General features: G+C 38.4%; 1 protein-coding gene across 18 annotated transcripts in view; it reads right to left on the bottom strand.

Annotated features, from left to right (window-relative positions):
* TENM3 (teneurin transmembrane protein 3) overlaps positions 1-22,820 on the bottom strand; it is a 485,815-nt gene that overhangs the window by 300,932 nt on the left and 162,063 nt on the right. For 13 of the 18 annotated variants that reach the window (XM_069855859.1, XM_069855863.1, XM_069855861.1 and 10 more), the window contains exon 3: positions 10,775-11,053. The exons of the other annotated variants lie outside the window; for them this stretch is intronic. In XM_069855859.1, coding sequence (XP_069711960.1) covers positions 10,775-11,053 — 279 coding nt within the window. The remainder of the gene's footprint in view (positions 1-10,774; positions 11,054-22,820) is intronic. 18 annotated transcript variants of the gene reach the window in all.

Genomic DNA, 22,820 nt, shown 5'->3' with positions numbered 1-22,820 from the left:
TTCATACATTCAACATCCATCTTCAACAGCAGGCAGAAAAGACAACTCTGAAACCTTCTCCAGGCACTAACTTTTGCCAAAAATGGATCTTAGACTTCTCATTTATGCTATTTTTCTACACACTGCACAAGTGGCTAATACACTTTGGTTCAGTAAAACCCACTACAAAAAGAAAGTCAAGTTTTGTACAGAGATGAAGCAACTCAAATTCTTTATAGACTGTCTGCACCAGGTGCAAACTGAGACTCCATAGCCTTAGTCATCAGCAATCATACAAGACATTTGATTTGTAACTATAAGGCAGTGTATAGAGGCATTACATTTACAAAATTTCAATGATGGGGGGGAGGAGGGTGGAAATCAGTATTTATTCAGCATATGGTAGGTCAGTGGCAGAGTGTGTAGCACCAGAATAACTTTCCTATGCTTATGCTCATGACTGCACATGGACTCACTATGGAAATGCTTTAAAGTTTCTAGGTCATTTGAAGAAGAAACTGGTCTTCCCTGTATGCTTAGTCTGTAAGAAAACCATGTGTACAAGCTGTGAAAATAGAACTGTTTAAGAAAAGGTCTTGTAAGGATAGCGACACATATGCATACGTAGCAAATACACACATTTATGCATCTATTCCACCACAAAGTACAAAAAGCAATCATAATGTAGTCAACCAGAGAAATCAGCCTGTTGTCAGATGTGACTCTGTCATGGCCTGACAATCCAGAACAAAGGTTTCCCAGGTCAGTTGCTTCTTTCTGTGCTGTGAATACTGCACCAGAGGTGGAAATGCTCACATTTTGTCTCAGATGTATCTAGTCAGCAAACCAAGGTACCTCAGGGAAGGATTCAGCAGCAGCAGCACAGACTTGGCACACCAGCTGCATAGAACTCTCAAATTCCAAGAAAACTGTTATCTATTATGCATCTCTTTATATGAGAGATACAAATACTAACCATGTGCATATTTGTAATTTAATCCATAATTAATTTATATTGTTCCCCCTCATTTTTCCTAACTTGATGCTGTGAAATTGTGAAATTAAAAAAAATACATATAAGTAAGATATCAGTAAGCATTTTGCAAATTTCCATGTAGCATACAGAAACTTAGATTAATCCACAATGATTGCCACAGGTGTCAAGGGCCCCTCCAGTGCAAGGTTTCCAATACAGAGTGAAGAAAAAAAATTTCTCCTTGATTTCAGTGTGCCAAAACCACACTTCTCTGCACCACAGAAATGAAGGCAACAGATAAATAAACACAAAACCTATATAATTTAAGAAGGAGATGGTATACTGAATGAGAGGTGGTTGAACAAAGATCTGAACATCAACTTCTTAACAAGCAATTATTTTCCTGAAATTTGATACCCCATCTTCTTCCCACCTTAAAATCAAGCAAAAGCAGCTTACATTTTGCCAACAGATCAGGCAGCATATTATATAGATCAAAACAAGTTCTGATCAGTTCAATCCAATATTATTTTATTAACTGTAAAAGGAATTAATTTTCAAATTTGACTTGAAACTTGATTTCAAACTGAATTCTTACCTAAATCAAAGAAATAGAACTTTTTATCTAGAAAACATCAAATAAGTCTTTAAATGGGTTTAATTAGTTTTGAAGAACTGTCTATTCTAAAAGCTTTTGCAGCATTTTTTTTTTAAATCAACCTGACAAATTTTCTCCAGCCGTTCAGTTGATCAGCATACAAAGGCCGTCACCTATAATTATTACTGATACTTTGACAAGAGCACAGCCTATATTTACTTTAAAGGACACATTTAATTATACAAGTAAACGCTGTTAAAATTCTATTTTAAATGAAAATTAGATGAAGCTTAAAAAACCTTTAACAACCAAATATGAATAAGCTTACTCTTTATATAGAGCTGGCAATATTTAGACTTCACCTCTACCATTACTTTGCTTTTGTATAATAGGTATATAAACGTATGCATATATTTATATTTGTATGTATACATGTCCCCCCTATATTCACATAACTATACAGGAAATGAGAGAAGTCATGTCTGAAAAACTTGCTTTCGAATAACAACAAACTATTCTCACAGCTCTAACAATTTTTTCTCCTTTTTATTCCTGTGATAACTACATCAATAAACCTGATTCAGCAGATCTGTTGCTCTCTAATTCATTAATTAAAACAATTTACTGCTACCACTGTGATTTTTCAAGGACATCAAAACCACATTACAAATCAAAACAGCGGAGATCATCAGTTTATGCATGTGCAAAGCACGCTTTGCTTTCATAGCAACCTCACAATTAAAACACAGCTGAAAGGAAAAAGAGCTCTTTCCTTTAAGATTCTCTTGCACAAGCGTGTCCAGAAGAGCACATTTTGTTTAGGGGGACTGAACAGCAATATTTTCATATCAAACTTAAAATTAGGAGTAAAGAATTCATGAAAAGTTAACTATTTCTAATTAGAAGAAAGAAACCTCAAATATTAATATTATAGTAAATTGCAAAGTAATAGTTTTATAGCCTTCATTTCCTCAACATGCTTCCTGCTCATTAATTTTTGGGTTGAATGATAACACAATTGACTCACAGAAAACAAAACCAGAAAGGAAGTGAAGAATTTCTTTTGCACATCCTCCTCCACAAGTCAGGCCTGGGAGGAACTACACTTACATTTTAGAATTGCTTTTGGAAACATGGTAAAATGAGGAAACGTTTGTGTAGTTCCTGGTAATCTCTTTTACTGAGTTATCTTTGGAGTGCCATTACCTGAGCTAACTTCTGCTTTTCACCATTTGCATTCTTTGCTTCTGGTCCTACTTGCCATATGTGGCCTTTATAACAGCAGCAACATCTAGACAGAACAGGCAAGGAACAACAGCCTGAATTCTCCCAGTCTCTTCTATTATCATGTGTTTAAAACTTATAATCGTTCTTATTAACCCTTCTCTAGGCCTCATCGGGCTGGCACTTTCCTCAATACATAGTCCCAAAACCAGTCACGGAGACACAAAATTTCTGACTTAGCACTGCTGAGTGCAGTAGTCGGATTATTTCAGTGGTGCTGTATATAAAAGATACGTTATAAGGTCATGGAAGAAACTGTCATGCACTATAGAAAACACTGCTGACAACTAAACACAATAACCATCAGCTGATGGCTGCTCAGGAGGAAAACTGAAACACTTCCTGGACATGCAGGATTGGGGATAGGGAAGCCAAAGCTCAACCACAGTTGAGAAGCTTTATCACTGCAGAGGACAAGTGAGCTGTTAGGTACCACCTACACAAGCTGGACATACACAAGTCCAGAGGACTACATAGGAGACGCCCACAGAGCTGATCAACGTCACTGAGAGGCCAACCTGTGATTCCTTGAAAGGTCTTGGCAATGAAGGAAGGCTCTGATGACTTTTTAGCAGATAAAGGTTATGTTATCCTCAAGAAGGGCAATGAGTATGTGGGCAAACAAAGGCTGTCAACCTCACCCCAATATCCCAGGAAAGATTATGGAACAAATACTACTAAAGTTATCCTTCATATGGCTGGACAGGGCTCCAGGAAGAGAACATGGCTGAGAAACAGCTAATGTATTACCAAAGGCAAATTGCACCCAAGCAATCTGATTGCTTTTTATGAAGAGATAATTACCTTAGCAGAAAAAGGGAGAGCAGCAGATGTTGTTTTCCTCAATATTAGCAAGATTTTCAACGAGGTGTCCCATAGATTCTTGGTAGCTAAGCTGGAGAGAGATGGACTGGATGGGTGAGCTACAAAGTGCAGTTTGTGGAAAACTGGTTGTATGAAAAGGCTGAAGGAATATTATTGCAAAGACCACTTGTTTGCCAATATGAATCATATTCCTCAAGCGCTAATATTGAGTCTGATGCTGTTTTATATCTGTACTACATTCAACTTATTGCAAATTAATAGAAAGGAATGTGCCTTCAGCAAGTTCATGGATGACACCAAGCTGGAGAGAATGATTACCACACTGCAGGGCAGGACCGACTTTCAGAGGAATCTCAACAGGCTGTAAGAATTGACTGAAAAAACCTCACGAATTCCAAAGGCAGAATAACCCCATCTAACAGTACTAGCTGGAGCTCACAGGAAAACAGCTTTGTAGTAAAAGACCTGGGGAGTCAAGGTGGACACCAAGTTCAGCAGTGTGCCCTTTCAACAATAAGGCCTAACCACATACTGGGTTGCATTCAGAAGAATGGAGACAGCATACCCTGGGAAGTGATTAGCCCCTTTTATTCAACATTTGAAGACCATATCTAGAGCATAATATTCAGTATGGAGCTTGCCAGTAGTCATACAACACTGACAAACTAGAATGAATTCAGCAGAGACTGACTATAATGATTGGGGTGTGAAGCATACAACTTGGAAAAGGCAAAAGGTAGAAAACTAACTTTGGTCTTCCACTACATAAGGCAGTGGTCACATTCACAGCAAGGGAAGCTCTGATTAGCTATAAAGAGGGAAAAAAAATCATAATGAAGTTAGTTAAGCACCAGAACAGTTGCCCAGAGGTTATGTGGAATCTCTCTTCTTGTAAATCTTCGAAACTCAACTGAACAAGGCCTTCAGCCACTTCATTTACATTAATAATAGTCCAGCTCTAAGCAAATGGTTGAACCACGTGACTTCAAAAGGTCCATTCTAAGCTGAATTATGATTATTCTATGATTTTCTAAAGGACTTGTCCTCATATTTGGGAAATTTGATTTTTCTCTCACTTAAATGTAGGTCTTTCCACTTGTATTTATTGAACTGCACTTTTTTTCACGTGGAATTATTTTTCCAGCTCTCATCCTGTCCTGCAAAGCGGATGTGATTCTTTCCAGGTTACAATGTTCTATTTGCACTATCCAAGTCATTAAGAAAATCTTGACACACTATGAGGAGCATTACCTGATTCAACTTGCCAGTTCATGAAATACAGATAAGCATTATTTATCTTTTTTCCAAGAAGTTGTACATTTCTCTTGCAATAACAAACCTAGACCCTGTTTTTATTTATGTCAGGAGTGAGGTAGTCTCAGAAGCCTTACTAATATCAAAATCCCTATTACTGTTAATCATCTGCTCCTTTTTCCTTAAGGAGTGGCTTACAGTATCACAGAAGGGAATCAGCATAGGTCGACAAGACTTAGTACAATACAAACACATGCTTATTTTTATAAAGCATAATCTTTTTACATTTTTTTTTCCTAAGATGTTTCCTGTCTAACTGATTAGGCAGGTTCTGCCTCCTTTTCTTTGTCCCATCTGAAGCTATCCTTTTTGTTTGTTTTTGCCTTTCAGAACCATATTAATCCTCAACGATTTCTCAGACATGAGTCATAAAAAGCTCAGAGGCTGCAGACATGCAGGATGAATTTCATTTATCTAAGTAACCTCCCATCCTTTATTTAGTAGCATAAATGTAACCTCTGTGATCAGTTACTCAGGTGGCAAATGATGAAACAAAAACAACCAGAAGAAAACTTATCAGCAATATACTACCAGTCTTCTTTCACTGTCAAGTAATAAATCACCTCCTTTTGCCTTTTCTTAGTAGTCACGTTTCTATACAACTCTTCCCTTTTTTTGCTGATTATGTCTCAAGTTGACTTGTACGCCTGGACCTCCCCAGTTGCATCTTCGTATGCTCCTCCTCAGAAACCGACCTTCCTTCCATTTTCTGCATGGTTCTTTCTTGAAATTCAGATCTTTGGAGAAATTCTGAGCTATGACAGTTGATCTTTAAACATCTCTTTGACCATTCTAAACATCAGAAGGATTTATAAGCTTAACGGCCAAGAGTGAAATATTCTTCTTAATTTTCTTTTTCCTTGCAGACCCCAATTCTAATTTTAGTGCCATCAGATTCAGTAAAGTGTTTCCAAAAAGCCTCATCCTCTGGCCTGATGTTCTGTACCAGAGTCTCCTGAAAACATCATTAAGATGGCCCCTTGGAATCCTCTGATCCTCCTTAAAAGCAAGTTAAGTGACACTCAAACCTCTGAAATCCAGGAGATCTCAAAATGTTACTGGGAAAAGGTTAGCCCAGTTGTTCCCAGGAATTACCAAAATGATTTTTCAACTGCATTAACTGTGAACGCTAGGAAGATTTACTGAAATATATCCACAGAACTATGATCATAATATAACAGAATCTGAGCATTTGCATTACTACAAAAAACACAGTAGAAAACCAGGGACTACTTTTGTGTATGTATTTCTGTTCTGTGTGTTTGCAACTAAAGAAGAGTTTGTATGTCTGTTTAGATATTAAATATTGTTTCAGAACTGACTTCTATCAACCATAAAACAGACCAATTTCCTAGTCATGAAACTTCACAGCAGATAAGCAGGATTTAAGAGTTATTGGCATGCATGAGGCATAGATAATTGCTAGATGGAATACTGTGGGCAAGAGCGAAGAAGGTGTAAATGGTGGTATGGTCTTAAGATGAATATTAATTCATCAGCCACGTGGCTGGCTTTGATCAGCAGTCTCAGCATATGGCTAGCAGGTACCAAGCAGATTCTACTCAGAAGAGTTCATCTTTTCAACTTAGCCAAAACAAGGATGTTAAACAGGTGGAAATGTGTAACACTACTTCCTGAATTATGTGCATTACTTAAGAATGCGGAGTTCAAGTACATGTTATAGATGTACCAGGTTAGAGAAAAAAGATTTATAATGTCTTGACAAGTATCTTACCAATGTATCGCTTGATTTTTCTGAGATCTGAATGCCAGTAAATTCACCATTCTGGAAGGACAAGAGAGCATTAGGTTCACAAAAATGTTACCTGCAGAAACTGGCTAAGTTGGAGAGGAGCAGGCAAGCTGGTGCCCGCACAGCTGATAAACTGACATTTTCTCATTACAGAAACGGTCAGCAATGAGCATTCTACCAGCAATATCTATTTCTCTATATCTGTGAAAAATGAGTCCAAGTTTTGAATCATTTATCTAACCAAATCAGAACAACTGCCTAAGGCCATGATCTCGTTCTCCTCTTTCCCTTCCTTCTTTTTACTTTGCTACATTCTGATCTCCTCTTGTCTTCTAACAAACTCCTATCAGGACAAAACTTTCACTAAGCAAGAAAATAAACACCCACATTCTAGTGCCATCAGAACTATTTGCTGTATGCCCAGCTAGTCTTTGTGGCTGTGGGCAGCGTCAACTATGTGGCACGCGTTCATCCTGAGTGCCCAACTCTTTCTCAGAAGCACTGTCAATTCTGCTTCCAAAGAGACAGAAGGCGACATGAACTTGCTTAAGTCTTGAATTAGTGATTTTTCCAGTCACAATCACTGCCACAGCCTGAGTTTTAGTTTGTAGCAAAAGGTGCATGCAAAAATGGTCATATAACTTTACAGTAAATAAAAACTTCCTAAGCAGCTGGACTTCAGCAATAACCTGCTCAATTAACTTCCATGTTTTGCTTATTAGGTTTCTAATGTCTCATGAAGTCAGTGTTTGCAATTTAATAGATAAAAAATAATGTACATGAGTAAGTGGTTTCTAAGCTACCTTAAAAATATAGTCCCTTTAACCAAAAGGACCATTTGAAGCCTAACCATAACTTCTAGCTCACGCTTTGCTAGAATATTAATCAAGTTTAAAAGATGAGCTTTAACAATCTTAGAACTGCTCAATAACAAAGATACTGGCAAGCCTGTAAAAGATGGACCGACTATATTTCAAAGCCACAGCTCCTAGAACAGTTAACAAATTTCTTCATGCAGCATTTATGAAATAACTTGCAAAAGGAAAGGAGATGAAAGCCTGAAGAAGCACATGCACGCACAGTGTGCTCCAATTGATACATCATACTGCAAGTGACACTGGTAGGTTGCCCAGATTAACAGATGCAGGTCCTCCTTCAGGGAGGCTGACATGACAAATCGCTCAGAATATGATGCCAAGAGTCATATATGGAACTTGAAAGAGCTCAAAGAAAAATATTTCTCCTCAGAATGATTTACTGAGCAGTAACCCAAAACTTTGATGTGAGAATACATCTATAATCCTTATGTTTGGATGACAGTTCAGACATTTTCTAAAAAAAGAAAAAATAAAAAAATCCTGCTGGTATACATGATATGTTATTAGTATATTTATAATTTTGCAACTTAATCTCATGCAATGTTATTTGTTTAAAGAATCTTCTAATCCTGTCAATATTGTTCACAAATTCAGGTTGCTTTTGTAGGAGCTTAGAAACATAATGTTGAGACCTCGGCAAATAAAAGTTAATATCTTCAACAAAATATTTGCACTTATTCATTATAATTACACAACAGAACCTCGAGTTTTGCCTTCTTGAGGGATACACAATCCACAGTATCTCAAAAGAGCGAATACAAACAATGGTTACAAGGAAGGATTATACTACTTGGTGTTGTGTTTTGCCCTCCATAACCTGTTGCTTCTTATCTACCTTATGGGTAAACATGCTGCACAGAAATATATTTACCTGTAAAACAGTTCCATCAAGATTCAGTTGGGAAGCTTTCATGTACAGCAAAGGGGGACAGAGTACAGAGGTCTCATAACTCTAACTTTTGTTTCAAAGTCTTACCAGGTTTGTCCGATTTTAACAGTACATTGGCACAGCTATTAACTTTAGGCCATAAATTAACAAAACTCACACCTGCAGTTTGGTCCTTTGATTGAGCACCTGCGCCTGCCAGGATGAAATGGCTTCTCTGGCTTTAAATTGTATCTTCTATTCTACTGTGAACATTGAACATACTGGGTTCCAACTACATGTATAAAATTGTTTCTCAGCCAAATCTCCCATGTTCAGCGGAAACAAAAATGCAGAGAAAAATACCAAAGAAGATTAAGCTTTTCACCACTTCTGTAACATCTCTGCTGAAATGGTGACCCATGACACAGTCCTAGTTATATACATTTCTTAACCCTAGGGGACTCTCAAGCCATCAAAATTTCATTAGCCTCACAGCAGTCCCAGTACCTTCTTAAGCTGGACTGCTGGCCTCCCTATCAATAAATAAATCAACTGTAATCCTTTTTAGTGACTAAACTGTTCTTTGAAGTTGTATCAAACATCAGACATTCCTTGCATAATTTTCACCAGTGCAGGATAATGTCTTTTCTGACATACTCACAGTCTTTTTACACGTAAAAAATGAAGTAAAAATCTAACGCTAAACTCACGGTAGAAGTTTCAGCGTATTATAATGTGTGCATGAATATAGATACATGTGTTTTCAAGAGCCTTAGCCTAGGTTTTTAGAAAAAGACTCAAGAGAGTCTGTTTCAGCATAGACTCTTCAAAAGGAAAATCACAGGACTGTTCAGTGCTTTATTCCGGAGTTCTTTGCAGCTGAAATATGAAGAGTCACCCAACAGAACTCTACTGCCAAAAGGAGGCAGGCAAGTATACCTGTCCTCCTTTTCCAAAACTTTCCTCCAACTCAAAACAAATTTTCCAAGCATGAGACAAGACACCTATGAACACCAAAAGCTGTTCCCTCAGGTACCGCACCGCACTAAGTCCAACACAAAAAAGCAGGATCCCATCTGAGACAGCCATCTCGCATCAGCAAGAAACAGAAGAAAGGCAGCAAGTGTAAATGGTATCAAAATGTAGGTTTGGTTTCCTCTTCTCAAGATGAAGTTAAAATAATAAATAAATAGGTCTAAACATTACTGCTTGTACTTTAAAATAAAACTGCATTTTTTTTTAAAAAAGGATTACCATAGATACACACCAACATTACTGTTTCCCACAATTTGTTACAGTTATTGACAGAGGATAGAAATAAAACTGCTCTGACTTCCGTGCATCTGAGAAGACAGGTTTAATAAATTAATAAAATGACCTGTGGACACACAGGCAATAGCTGTCACTCTAATTTTCATTTTTTAGTTATTTTTCTTTATTTGTTTTTGGAATTTGTCATATAGAAAGTTATGAAGTTAACAGAGCAACCATTTTAATTCTAGTAATGCTGAAAATCTTCTGCAAATAAAAAGAAGTTAAAGATAAAATGTTTTCTAAGACTTGTGCATTTAGCATTAAACACCACATTAGGTTCTGTTCATAGCCCCAAGTGGAGGTAAAAAAAATCTGAAAAGCTTTAACAATGAATCAGTCAATTGTGTTAACCTCTTTTCATTTAAACACTAAGCTTTAATATATGATGGTCATACTCCACATCCTACAAAGCTGCTGTGTAGATTTTTTTTTTCAGATTTTAATTGCACAGTAATCCAGTCCCCCAGGCACATCAAAGGCCACATGTCCCTCTTCACTACAATTCCAATTGCTCTCATCAACTAGGAAGCTTAAAGCACAATCAAATTTGTTTTCCAATCACATGAGCCCTGCTAATAAGCTATTCTTTGTGTTCATTCATCCATTCTAAGAATCTGCAACTTTTCCAAGATGTCTTGAAGAATAGTTTACAATGAAACCTTTGATTGCAAGCAGGCCTTAGGGATCAACTTTATCACCACTTACTTAGCGGCTGCCCAAAGGGCAACAGGTGACATGGCCTGAGATAAAATAGAGCTAATCTTTTTTGTGATTAAACTCTTTCAAACTTACAGCTAAAACATCACACCCAAAGCTTGCATTAGCTAGGACTGATACTGAATATTTACTTTTCTGGGATGAGAAGAAAAAAATAACTCGGTAAATAATTCAAGGCCATTCCTTCAATGATTTAAAATTATCCACTGTCAACCAAAACAGCAAATAAAACATTGACTTATATATGGGCATATGCGTAAGAACTTACCATTTTCACTGTCGGACTTGTTTTCGTGTTCGGTATCAGTCAGAGTGAGGGCTGAGTTGGAACGGCTTGACAGACAGGAACTGCGCCCTGATTTGACCCCCCTGCCCCAAAGTCTCATGGCATGCTCTGGAGACATCACTCCTTCATTTTCAGTATCAGCATCTGACCCTGCACTGATAGAGTAACCTCTGTGGGGGAGCCCCATTTCCGCACAAAATGCCAGTCCTCGACGAGTTGCTGGTTCACAAACTCCTAACTGTCTTAGGGTAAAATTCTCTCCTGATTAGGGGAAAAAAAAAATAACAAAAGGTGAGAATTTTTTTTTTTAAGCACCTAAAAGTAAAAACTCTTCATGTGTATAATTGTTTCAGATATCACACAAAGTGTTTTGTCAAAACTCTGCATGTTTTACAATCATGAGGATTCTTTTGTCTCCCGCTCTCTGCTGTGCCCCTTTCATTCTTACTACACCTTAGCACTGCTTTGTCAACTGCTTAAACACATCAAAAGTGCTCCTAGGTGAGAAAAAAATGTAACAGAACCTGCAAACTAAGAAAAGCCAAAGGATTAAAAAGGATTAAAAAGGACAAACTTCTAAAAACTTTTTCTTTCTTGCAGTTTTGCAGGTTTTTTTTTCCTTTTTCAAAGCATGAATGCTGTAACATGGCGTTTGTCAGGATTATCTTTTTTTTTCTTTTTTTTTTTTTTCTTTATTAGAGGCCATAGCAACAGGTTATTTTCCCCATACAGGTGTCACCCAAGATGGCAATAAAGAAACTAAATGGGAACCCAACTTACATGGTTTTTATGGGATCTCTCTGCCTTACTTTAATAGAAATATAAACAAACAGGAACACGGCCACCAATTATCTGCAAGGACTACGATAAAGTTGTTATTTTTCATGTCTCCACATTTGGAGAAACATTTCAGGCTTTTAATGCTGAAGCATAGTCTGTGCATTTTCAACAGACTTTTAGCCTCTGTTTTGGTGCAGAGCAAGAGACATAAGTGAATCCCAAATGATTGTATTAATAAATTAGGTGCAATAAACTCGTGACACTTCAATAACTTAAAGTGTCTAAATTATGTGACACTCAAAAATGACTGCCTTTTTAATGGCTGTGTCTTCATCCTACTTTTATGTCCATAGATTTAAGATATTTTATGGTACATAGACACTTGGCAAGCTCATTTGCATGTCTATACCCATAATCCTTTCCCACCCTAGCCCACAGTTATTTCATAGCTCTGGGAACAAACTAGAACACACATTCAATTATTGAACCTGACAGGCATCCTAATTTCTCCAAAATTAGTCATTTAACATAAAAATATATTAGTGAGATAATTAAAGCTTATACTACAACAAGAACAGAATCCTATCAATCAGAAAGTAATAGAATGTCAGAAGTGTGAATACGAAAGTGTAAATAATTCCTAAAATATTGAAAGTTAATGCTCTGGCCACTGACTTTTTTTAAGGGAGCTGGTTAATTATTTTATTGCTGTGGTTATATGAAGTTCTCACTGTAAGTTTCTTCAACATCACAACAATAAATGAATCCTGACAATGACTTTCATGAACAATGAAAATCACTTTCTACAATTAGGTACAAATCAAACTGTATTTATTATGCAGCTATGAATAAATATTTGAAAGAAAAGACAGCTGGGGAGGTAAATATAAAAGGAGTAAGCATATCTATGACTATGCAGAGGAGTGTGAAGGGTGTAAGAACAGAGAATTACCATGCACAGATAATATCTCGTCACTATATAAAGCTGTCATGCCATGTAGATTTTCAGATTTTGTGAGAACTGAAAGTAGTAAGAGAAGTAAACAGGCCAAACAAACCGCCCAGTGGTAGTAGGGTCACAGCTCAAAGTAGTAAAGTGTCAGAAACACTTATTATTTTGCATTTTGTTTAATATTTGCTAGAACACTCATTTTATGTCTATGGCACATTATTATGTGAATCTACATTTTCAGACAGTTGCCTGAAGTCAGAAGCAAGTACAGGATAAGCCCATGTGCATGTGTGTACCTATGCAGGTGTAACCTCTCCATGAAGTAGCTAAGTTGTATACACAGTTGCACGTTTTCTATAACCTCACGGTGCTGAGATCTGGAGGCACGGAGTGATGCAGACGGACATATATGCTGCCTCTTGAGCTACAAGTAGACCAGCTGCCGTGGGAGAACACTGCAAGATGCAGAGCTCCTCAGCCAGCATGCATCACGCAGCCCTGTGCTCCCCCCACCACAAAAAGGACCTCTCTGCACTCAGAGACTCACACAGAGCGATGCCTGTGCAGACACATCAATTTGAAGAGACTATTCTCCACACACACACACTTTTTTCCTCCTAAGCAAACTGTTATTGTTAAGAGCAACTACTTCAGGCATTATATAACAACATCCTCCATGATCACTTTCTAGGGGGACTTGGTCTCAGGCACAACATACCATCAACCATCTATTAATAGATTTTTTTTTTTTTTAAAGTTTACAACAGCCTACCTCCATATAAATTATTTTCTTCTTCCTTTCCCCTTGTGAGTGGTAAAAAACCCAAAATGCTTTGTCATAGGGCCAAAACAGTAAAGGGGGGCGGGTTTGTATATTGCACTCTCATTACTTCCAATACCTTAGAGCTTTTCACTATACTGATAAGTTTTACAGCATAGCCCAGAAATGTAGTAACAGCTTTAGAAACATCAGTCTAAATCATCTTCTGAATTAAAGCTTTCCTAAGAGCTTTACTAAGAGGATTGCGCTCTATGTAAGTTGTCTACACAAATGAAAAACAAAGAAAAAGAAAACAAACAAAAAACCCACAAAAACCCCCAAACCACAAAGTTGACATGGAAAAATACATATTTCTGTAGGATTTATACACCAAAGGAAATGATACGTGTGATTCAAAAATTTTATATCATCTTACAATTCCTAAACAATGAAAGCAGGAAGTCTACAAGGATGCAAGGGAAGCTGAACATAGCTGAGAAGTAGACGTAGTGGGCAGCAGAATAGTTGGGGGCTTCTACTTCATTATGAAGAATACCAAGAAATAAAAAAAAAAAACGGAAAAGAAGGTTGTAGGAGCTCAGTGGAAAAATAGAGTATAAAGACAGGATGTTCTTCTGCTTGTGTTCTTAAGAGTTTCTAATTAACCTTTCCACAATGCCTTCAATGTGAGGGATCTAATCATTAGTCTCTTACACTATACGCACATTTGCAATTTCTCCCACTGACAATAAGTGCCTCAGCAGTTCATAAAGACTTAAAAACAATTTGGAGATTTTAATGAACTAATTCCTGAGAAGAAAATGTAGATGCAGAATAAACAGATAGGTATAATGCTTGGTAGTTGTTTTTTTCCTCCTTTTCTTTCAAAAAAAATTTTGAAGTATAAAATAGGAAAAAAAAAATAGGCACAGAGGTCAAAGGAGACTTGTTTTGGAGTCACCTTTGGAAGTTTTGGACTACTTGGGATGATGTATCATCAAGCTGGTTTTAAAAACTTACAATAGTGCTGTTTACTACCACACTACAATTAAATACTGCAACTCTCTCGGCTAGGAACATCAATTTATGGGTAGTGTAAGGAATGCTGACACCCTCCATTTGTGCAGGCAAGAACAAAATTAATGTAATAACTCTAAAACAATTTTCAGGAGCTTGTGCAGCAATCACTGTTAAAAACACAGCATTTGCCAACAGTAACCATATACATCTACCTGCTATGTTGCAATCGCTTTCTGTGTAAGCTGTGATCCCTGCACAACTGGGGTACCTCCTTAGCTACATTAAATACATACAAAAATGATACCAACATCATCTTAATATGTAGTTTTATATATATATATATATTTTTTTTCCTAAAGAGAAAGAAAGTATGTGTAATTCTCTGCCAGAATTACACAGATTACATTGTCTAAAAATGTAAATGATTTCTTTTAGTTTGAACAACTACTGCATATAAGCAAGTTTGATGTATGCAGAAATTATGAAGTATTTTAGAAAGTCAGAAGATAACAGCTGGAATTAAATGGAAATCTGCTGCACATTTGTTTCCCTGGCCTAGATTGGGTAAGTTATCCGAAGACATCTATGATAACTTAAGCTTCCAGTAAGAAATGTTACCAGTAGAACTGGATTTTTGAAGAGGACTAGTAAACAAAAGAAAAGGTGCAATTTTTCTAAGTGGGATCTATACTATACTAAATATGTACACATAGATATTCTCTTAAAAAACATGAAAAGGGGAAAGAAATTAACAGCAGGAATGAACAAAAATTATTCAGCAGAGAATTTGTCAGCATCTCCAGACATCAGCACTGTCCTTAGAAATTGCTTAACCACTGCTAAGTAGATAAGTCAGGTTTTAGAAAAAATTTGGAAAAGAAGAAAAGAAAAAAAACAATTGAAAAGACTTCAAAGCATCTGCCAACTTAGCATGAAAATACACCCACACCCTTACTTTTTAAACCAGAGCAAATATAGTTTGAGTGCTTTTGCTGACTTCAGTTTTGTAAGAGGATAGACAACACCAAAAAGGCAGATGTCCTAATCCCATCGTAGCCCATACTAAAAATTTTGTTTAGCTTGGTTCTTGGTTATGGTTCTGATGAAGTGTCATGCCATGCCTATTGTTTCTGCATCTTTCATTACTTGCCAGTCTCCTGTCTAATCTATTCTTCCTTTATACCTTGATGCCTTCTGTCTGCCTATTAACACCTTTGTGCCATACAAGTCAAGCACTTTTTCCTTACAATCATTCTGTGGTAATGCATGACAAAAACGCTTACAGTAAGCTTGGAAAAACTGTGAAACAGCTAAAGCTATATAGATGCAAAATGATGATCATGGTCATTAGGAGAACAAATCTTCTCCCTCACATTTCCTCAATTCCTTACTTAACCCTGATTTTTTTTTTAATTAAAAGAAGTCTCATTTATTTAGAGAGCAAACAAGGAAAGTAAAATAAAAACCTAAGAAAAATTATTTCTAAGTAGCATTGATGCCAAAGTGTTCCTGCAAAACCCACAATGTTTTCTGATACTGTGTTATGGGAAAAGTACTCATTTCCTTTTGTATCTATGCTTAGACACGATATAGTGGGCATGGATGAGACAAAGGATGAGGACAAGGCTGAGGTATGTGATGCCTTCTTTGCTTCAGCCTTCAATAGGAAGAAAAGTCATTCCCTGTGAAAGTCATTCCCTGTGTGTACGTCCCCAGGAGCTAAAGAAACAGAACAAAGCTCCCATGATCCAAGAGGAAGTGGTTAGAGACTTGCTTGCCCAATTAGACACTCACAAGTCTACAGGGCCGGACAGGATCCACCTGAGAGCATTGAGGGAGCTGGCAGATGTGCTGGCCAAACCCCTTTCCATCATCTTCCAACAGTCCTGGAAGACTGGGGAAGTTCCACTGGACTGGAGGCTGGATGATGTTGTGCCCATCTACAAGAAGGGTCGCAGGGAGGATCCAGGGAACTACAGGCCTGTCAGTCTGACCTCAGTGCTGGGGAAAGTCATGGAGCAGGTGATCTTGAGTGCTATCATGAAGCACATTCAAGAGAACCAGGTGATAAGGCCCAGTCCACACGGGTTCACAAAAGGCAGGTCCTGCCAAACTAATCTGATCGCCTTCTATGACAAAGTGACACGCCTACTGGACAAGGGAAAGGCTGTAGATGTGGTCTTCCTGGACTTCAGTAAAGCCTTTGACACAGTTTCTCACAGCATTCTGCTTTGGAAACTGTCAGCCTCTGGCCTGGACAGGCACACGCTCTCCTGGGTGGAAAACTGGTTGGCTGGCCGGGCCAAGAGAGTGGTGGGAAATGGTGTGAAATCCAGCTGGAGGCCAGTGACAAGTGGGGTTCCCCAGGGCTCAGTGCTGGGTCCAGCCCTGTTCAATGTCTTTATCAATGACCTGGATGAAGGCATTGAGTGCACCCTTAGCAAGTTTGCAGACAATACTATGCTGAGTGGAAGTGTGGATCTGCTGGAGGGTAGGGAGGCTCTGCAAAGGGATCTGAACAGGCTGGACCGCTGGGCTGAGTCCAATGGCATGAGGTTTAACAAGGCCAAATGCCGGGTCCTGCACTTGGGGCACAACAACCCTATGCAGTGCTACAGACTGGGAGAAGTCTGGCTGGAAAGCTGCCTGGAGGAGAGGGACCTGGGGGTGTTGGTTGACAGCCGACTGAACATGAGCCAGCAGTGTGTCCAGGTGGCCAAGAAGGCCAATGGCATCTTGGCTTGGATCAGAAACGGCGTGACCAGCAGGGTCCAGGGAGGTTATTCTCCCCCCGTACTCGGCACTGGTGAGACCACTCCTCGAATCCTGTGTTCAGTTCTGCGCCCCTTGCTACAAGAAGGATGTTGAGGCTCTGGAGTGAGTCCAGAGAAGAGCAACAAAGCTGGGGAAGAGGCTGAAGAACAGGTCTCACAAGGAGCAACTGAGGGAGCTGGGGTTGTTTAGCCTTGAGAAGAAGAGGCTGAGGGGATACCTCATTGCTCTCTACAACTACCTGAAAGGAGGTTGTAGAGAGGAAGGAGCTGGCCTCTTCTCCCAAGTGACAGGGCACAGGACAAGGGGCAATGGCCTCAAGCTGCGCATGGGGAGGTTCAGACTGCATATCAGAAAAAAAAAATTTCACAGAAAGGGTCACTAGGCACTGGCAGAGGCTGCCCATAGAGGAGGTTGAGTCACCATCTCTAGAGGTATTTATAAGATGGGTAAATGAGGTGCTCAGGGACATAGTTTAGTGGCAGATACGAATGGTTGGACTCAGTGATCCAAGAGGTCTTTTCCAACCTGGTGATTCTATGTTTTTCCTACTTGGAACTCATTCTCAATACCTCTGAACACTTTTTATAGAGTGGAAGCCAGCCCACAGCTGCACCACATCTTTCAAATTCTTCATCATTTCTGTACAACCAAGAGCTCAAGGTTATTGACATGATCCAACAGTACCTTGCCTTCCTAACTCATCCACACGACAGCTGTGAAAGAATAGCTCTGTTAACTGCAAACTGGCTGTTCACTTTACTAATTCCTGAAAAGTAGAGTTCAATTATATGCTAGTTAAAGATGGAAAATTTAGCTTCTTTGTATATAACAACAGGCAGCAAAACTGTCTCTTCTGTTTCCCAAGCACTAGGCTAGTCGCTACAGGACCACTGAGAACATGAAGTAGATGTCATCTTCCTAGATCATCAAAGCAGAGCTGGACTGGTTTAGCAAGAATTCCATGGAATCCTGGGATCTTAAACATCATCGACTTTCAAATGTCAATTCTAGCTGTTTTATAAGGAAAAATATGTAACTGCTTCATAAATAAAATATTGGGTCTTTCCATTGCCTTAGATTTGTACACTTAGAAGTGTACAAATGCTGTCTTCAGAAGCTGGAATGTTAGGTGAGTAGATTATAATTACAGAAAAGAGAGAATGAGTAATAGATGTGATACCATCCATTCTGTCACACAAACTTCACAATATATTTAGTAAAAAGGAGATTTCAAAGCTGTACTTGCAAAGTTCTGTTTGCTAGGATGTAAGAAACCACAGTGAAGACGGACAAGTAATGAGCTTTGCCTATGTTAAGTTTTTTTCTTTCTGATTTAGCATAGTATTCTGTTGTTATTACTTAAGCCTGATTTTATCTATTGTTCTTTTTTTGTGAAAATTATCTGTGAAACTTAAACCATCCTAATCCACTGTGTCACATTTTCCTCTTGTTTAATTCCTGTGTTTTTCTTTTCACTCATCACAACTTTCTTCCTTGTCATCTCTTAATCTCTTTCTTGACCTTTCCGCTCTATTCACTTCTCCATCTTAACCTCCTTTTCTTGTCATCATCTGATTCAGAAAGGAGCTGATTCATCTGAAAGAAAGATTCATCTCCAATATATCCAATAAGTTACATAATAATAAACAGCACTGAATAAAATAAAAGCTGGATGTGAGCTGACAACATGCGCTTAAAGCCCATAAAGCCAACCATATCCTGAGCTGCATCAAAGCAAGCATGGCCAGCAGGTCAAGAGAGGTGGTTCTCCACCTCTACTCCACTTTCACAAAACCCCACCTAGGGTACTGCATCCAGATCTAGAGCCCTCTAACACAATGAAGACATGGACCTGTTGGAGCGGGTCCAGAGAAGGCCCACGAAAATTATCAGAGGCATGGGACACCTCTCCTATGAAGACAGGCTGAGAGAATTAAGGTTGTTTCAGCCTGGAGAAGAGTAGGTTCCAGAGGGACTTCACGGCAGCCTTCCAGTCCTTAAAGGGGCCTAAAAGACACCTGGAGAGGGACTTTTTACAAGGCATGGAGTGACAGGACAAAGGGTTATGGCTTTAAACTGACAGAAGGTAGATTTAGATTAGATATAAAGAAAAAATTCTTTACTGTGAGGGTGGTGAGGCACTGGGACAGGTTGCCCAGAGAAGTAATGGACACCCCGTCACTGGAGGTGTTCAAGGCCGGGTTGGATGGGGCTTTGAGCAACCTGGTCTAGTGGAAGGTGTTCCTGCACATGGCAGGGAGGTTGGAACTGGATAATCTTTAAGGTCTCTTGCGACCTAAACCATTCTCTGAAAGGCTCAAAACCTGAGACAATTCTACAAAAAAACCAAAACAAAAAAAACCAAAACCCAACCCTCTCCACACTTACTGTTTCTGGGGAAATAAAGTATTTCAAACTTCATGTTTAAACGAGCTATCTATTGTTACTAGCATTAAACTACAGAATCACAAGGAGACACTGATTGCAATGCTAGCCTGGGAAAGTTTTTACTTTAAGAAATAGAGCAGAATCAATGCAAAGGAAATGCAATACTTGTATATTCCACTGTTTTACCAAATTATAATTCAAACATGCAGACTCTTCTGTGCAGTATGAGAGACTGGTAATTCTGTTCCCTGTTAGCCTTGAGGGTGGCAGGGGATCCTCAGTATTAATCCACTGACTAGAACATAAGAAGCACTTCTTAATCCGGTATAAGGATAACGGACTGTTCATCAAGCCCTTCTGAAGTTACTGCAGAGTAAGATTAAAGTCAGCTGAAGATAATGTCACAAGCACACAATTCAAAGCTTCTAGATACAGCATTGTATTCCAGTATATGAATTAATAATTTACACATCACAGTTCAAAATTTGGATTTTGTAAAAAAAATCTGATTTTATGACTATGGGTACATAATATACAAACTAAATAAAGAGAAACTAACACAACTGTCCAGATGATGGGCTGCAAGAAAGGATTCCATGGCTTCAAAAAAAGAAATACACCTCCATGAATAAAAAGTCTTGATCATAACCAGAATGACAGTATAGACATTTTAGGCCTTTATCTTAATCTTTTGGTCTTGGGACCAAATCATCAACATCTCAGCCTCCATTTATTACAAAACACAAATATAGCCTAAATGTGATAGATGTGAAGAAAATATGACCCAAGGGTAAGCAGTGCAGAGATGATGGATTTCCAGTCTGCAGAAAGCCTACAACTGTAGATCTGACAGGTATGAACTGCCACATTAAGGTCAGCACGATGCTAATGACATGACATACAGCTTGGAGCAGGGAAAAGAGGTGAGGAGGAAGAAGGCATCAGGAACAGAAGCAGGCAAAATAGAGCTCACCGCTATTCCTCCAGATGGGAAGGAGAGAAAACTCTACAGTTGGAAGGCATGTCTGCCACTACAAGTGAGTGGATAGACCACAGGGGGATATGACTCACAGCATGGTAGAAAACTTGATAAGTTCAACAGGCTCTGAATTGGTATAAAGAAAAAAACCCAACAGACCTATTCAGAGTTGCCCATATATTTCTTTCTGTAGGGTTTCATAAACAAACACCCCACACACATGGGAATCTGTTCTATAATGCATGGGCAGAAGGAGGTGCTAAGACCATAGCTGTAAGGAAGTGGAAGAACAATAAGAACACAGATCCAAGGATTTCTGCAGGAATGAAACCTTTTATTCCCTCTCTCACTTGCACTTCCCACCACACTCCCCCAAAATGGGTTTCCATTCTGTAAACTCCCATAATAAATGTAGCGTAGCATTATCTTAATTTAGATTTTCGACCAAAATGTCCATTATGCTGAAGATAAGAAAGGATTTATGACTCTGACATATTTATGGCACAGCAAAGCAAAAAAGTAGAAACACAAAACTTGAGACAAATGTGGTCCTGTGACTGCCATTTCTTCTTTCAGCTTTAATCAGCTCAGGAACATGGTGTGCTGGCTCTCAAGCCAGTAAGTCGTGACATTTTACAAACTAATTTCAGAAAGTATCAAGGAACTTCCTGAGGAATTATTCCTATTTTACATCTCTGCTTCATTTTCTGCATTTATTTGCCAGTGACAGAATATCCTAATTGCTCACAGCTTGGACTACAGCCCTGACTCTCAGCCCTGAGCACTAAATCAATAGATGGGACAGACAGGACTCTTCAGCCCTTTCATTCCTCCCCTCACCCCATCTGTAACCACACACTTTTCTAGCTTTAATCTCTTCATAGATGTTAATCCTCTGAAGTCATTTTTCATAGCCATACATGTGATCTGTTTATCTTCCCAGTCCTCGCTTCAGTTTTTATTATGAACAGGAGCACATACATCTTAATATATGAGCTATGGAGATATAACAGCAATTACAAACCCTCTACAGTATCTTTCTTTCCATGAGGCTGAAAGTCCTTGTGAAGGCTCTGTGCTAACCTTATAAATGCTTAATCATTATGATCAAGAACTTAATTCTCTTATTTTGCAACTGGACTAGTCAAAGACAGGGCTTTTATTCTGTGGACCAAGGCTGTGTAGAAATGCCTGATCAAGCAGTCTACTGCCAATATCCAAGGTTGATATTTCCCTGGAGAATCACAATTGCCCTTTGTCTCCAGATCCATAGCACATCTACAGACCATGACCCACAAGGGGCCAATTTCAGCTAGATGAATACCTTAGAGCAAGTGCGCATATCACTGAGCATGAGCTAAATATACTCCTAATCAAATAAAAGTGAAATGTTTTTCTTAGTACCACTCTGTAGCTAACAGAATAACTTTAAAAGTCAACAGATCCTTATCACCTGGAACCTGAAAACCAATTAACTTCTTATTGTTGCTTTAAGAAGTAAATAGTTTAACAATGAGAGATGACAATATTACTTCACACTTACAGGGCTTTTCATCTTCAAAGTATTTCATGAACGTAAACTAATTAATCTTTCCAACACTCCTGTGAGGTGGGTAAGTGTTATTATTCCTGTAATACAGAGGGAGAAAACCCCAACTTTGGCAGAAGGTTATGTGCTTAGCTCAAGGCCACAAAATTATCCAGAACATACTGGCAATGCATGCTGCTTACAGAAGTTACTCAGTCAAATCAAGCAGATGCTGCAGGTGGCTGGGTTTTAGCATAACAAAAAAGTATCTGTTAGAATGACAATCAGGACACATCTTGCGCTGCAGCCAGGAACATAAAACACTAATTCTAATATCTGCCTCAGATTTTCAGAGACAGCATTTGCCATGTCACTGAATGGGGATTAATTTACTCATCAGGAAATCACAAAGTCACTTATTTATCATTTCATACCTTCTTGTAAATAAGGCATATGGAGTGGAAAGTCAAAGAATGATCTTAAATATCTATCCTTCCACTGCTACAGACAGGTAAGTTTAAAGTACTCAAGCTTTAGGTTTAAAACCATGAGCATTTAAATACTTTAACCCTACAGCTGACATTTATGGCAACTAAAAAGATAAATCATTTTGCTATCCAAAACCTCACTTTGAGCAGTTAGTATTTAAAAGCAATAGACTTTGGAGTCATACAACGTTAGGATAGAAGTTGCAATTAATATTTCTGGTTCCTGAAGTCTTAAAAATGTTTCCCTCACAGTGTTTAATATTTTAAATAACAAAATCAAATTGTTGAAGTGTATATATTCCTGGTTCATATCCCTTTTTCACTGAATGGTTAGATTTTTTCTAGCACCTACATCTAA

Source organism: Phaenicophaeus curvirostris, chromosome 4, assembly GCF_032191515.1.
Source record: "Phaenicophaeus curvirostris isolate KB17595 chromosome 4, BPBGC_Pcur_1.0, whole genome shotgun sequence".
In the NCBI taxonomy this organism is placed as follows: Eukaryota; Metazoa; Chordata; class Aves; order Cuculiformes; family Cuculidae; genus Phaenicophaeus; species Phaenicophaeus curvirostris.
The sequence above is the reverse complement of the archived record's forward strand: the minus strand, read 5'-3'. Positions and strand labels throughout refer to the sequence as shown.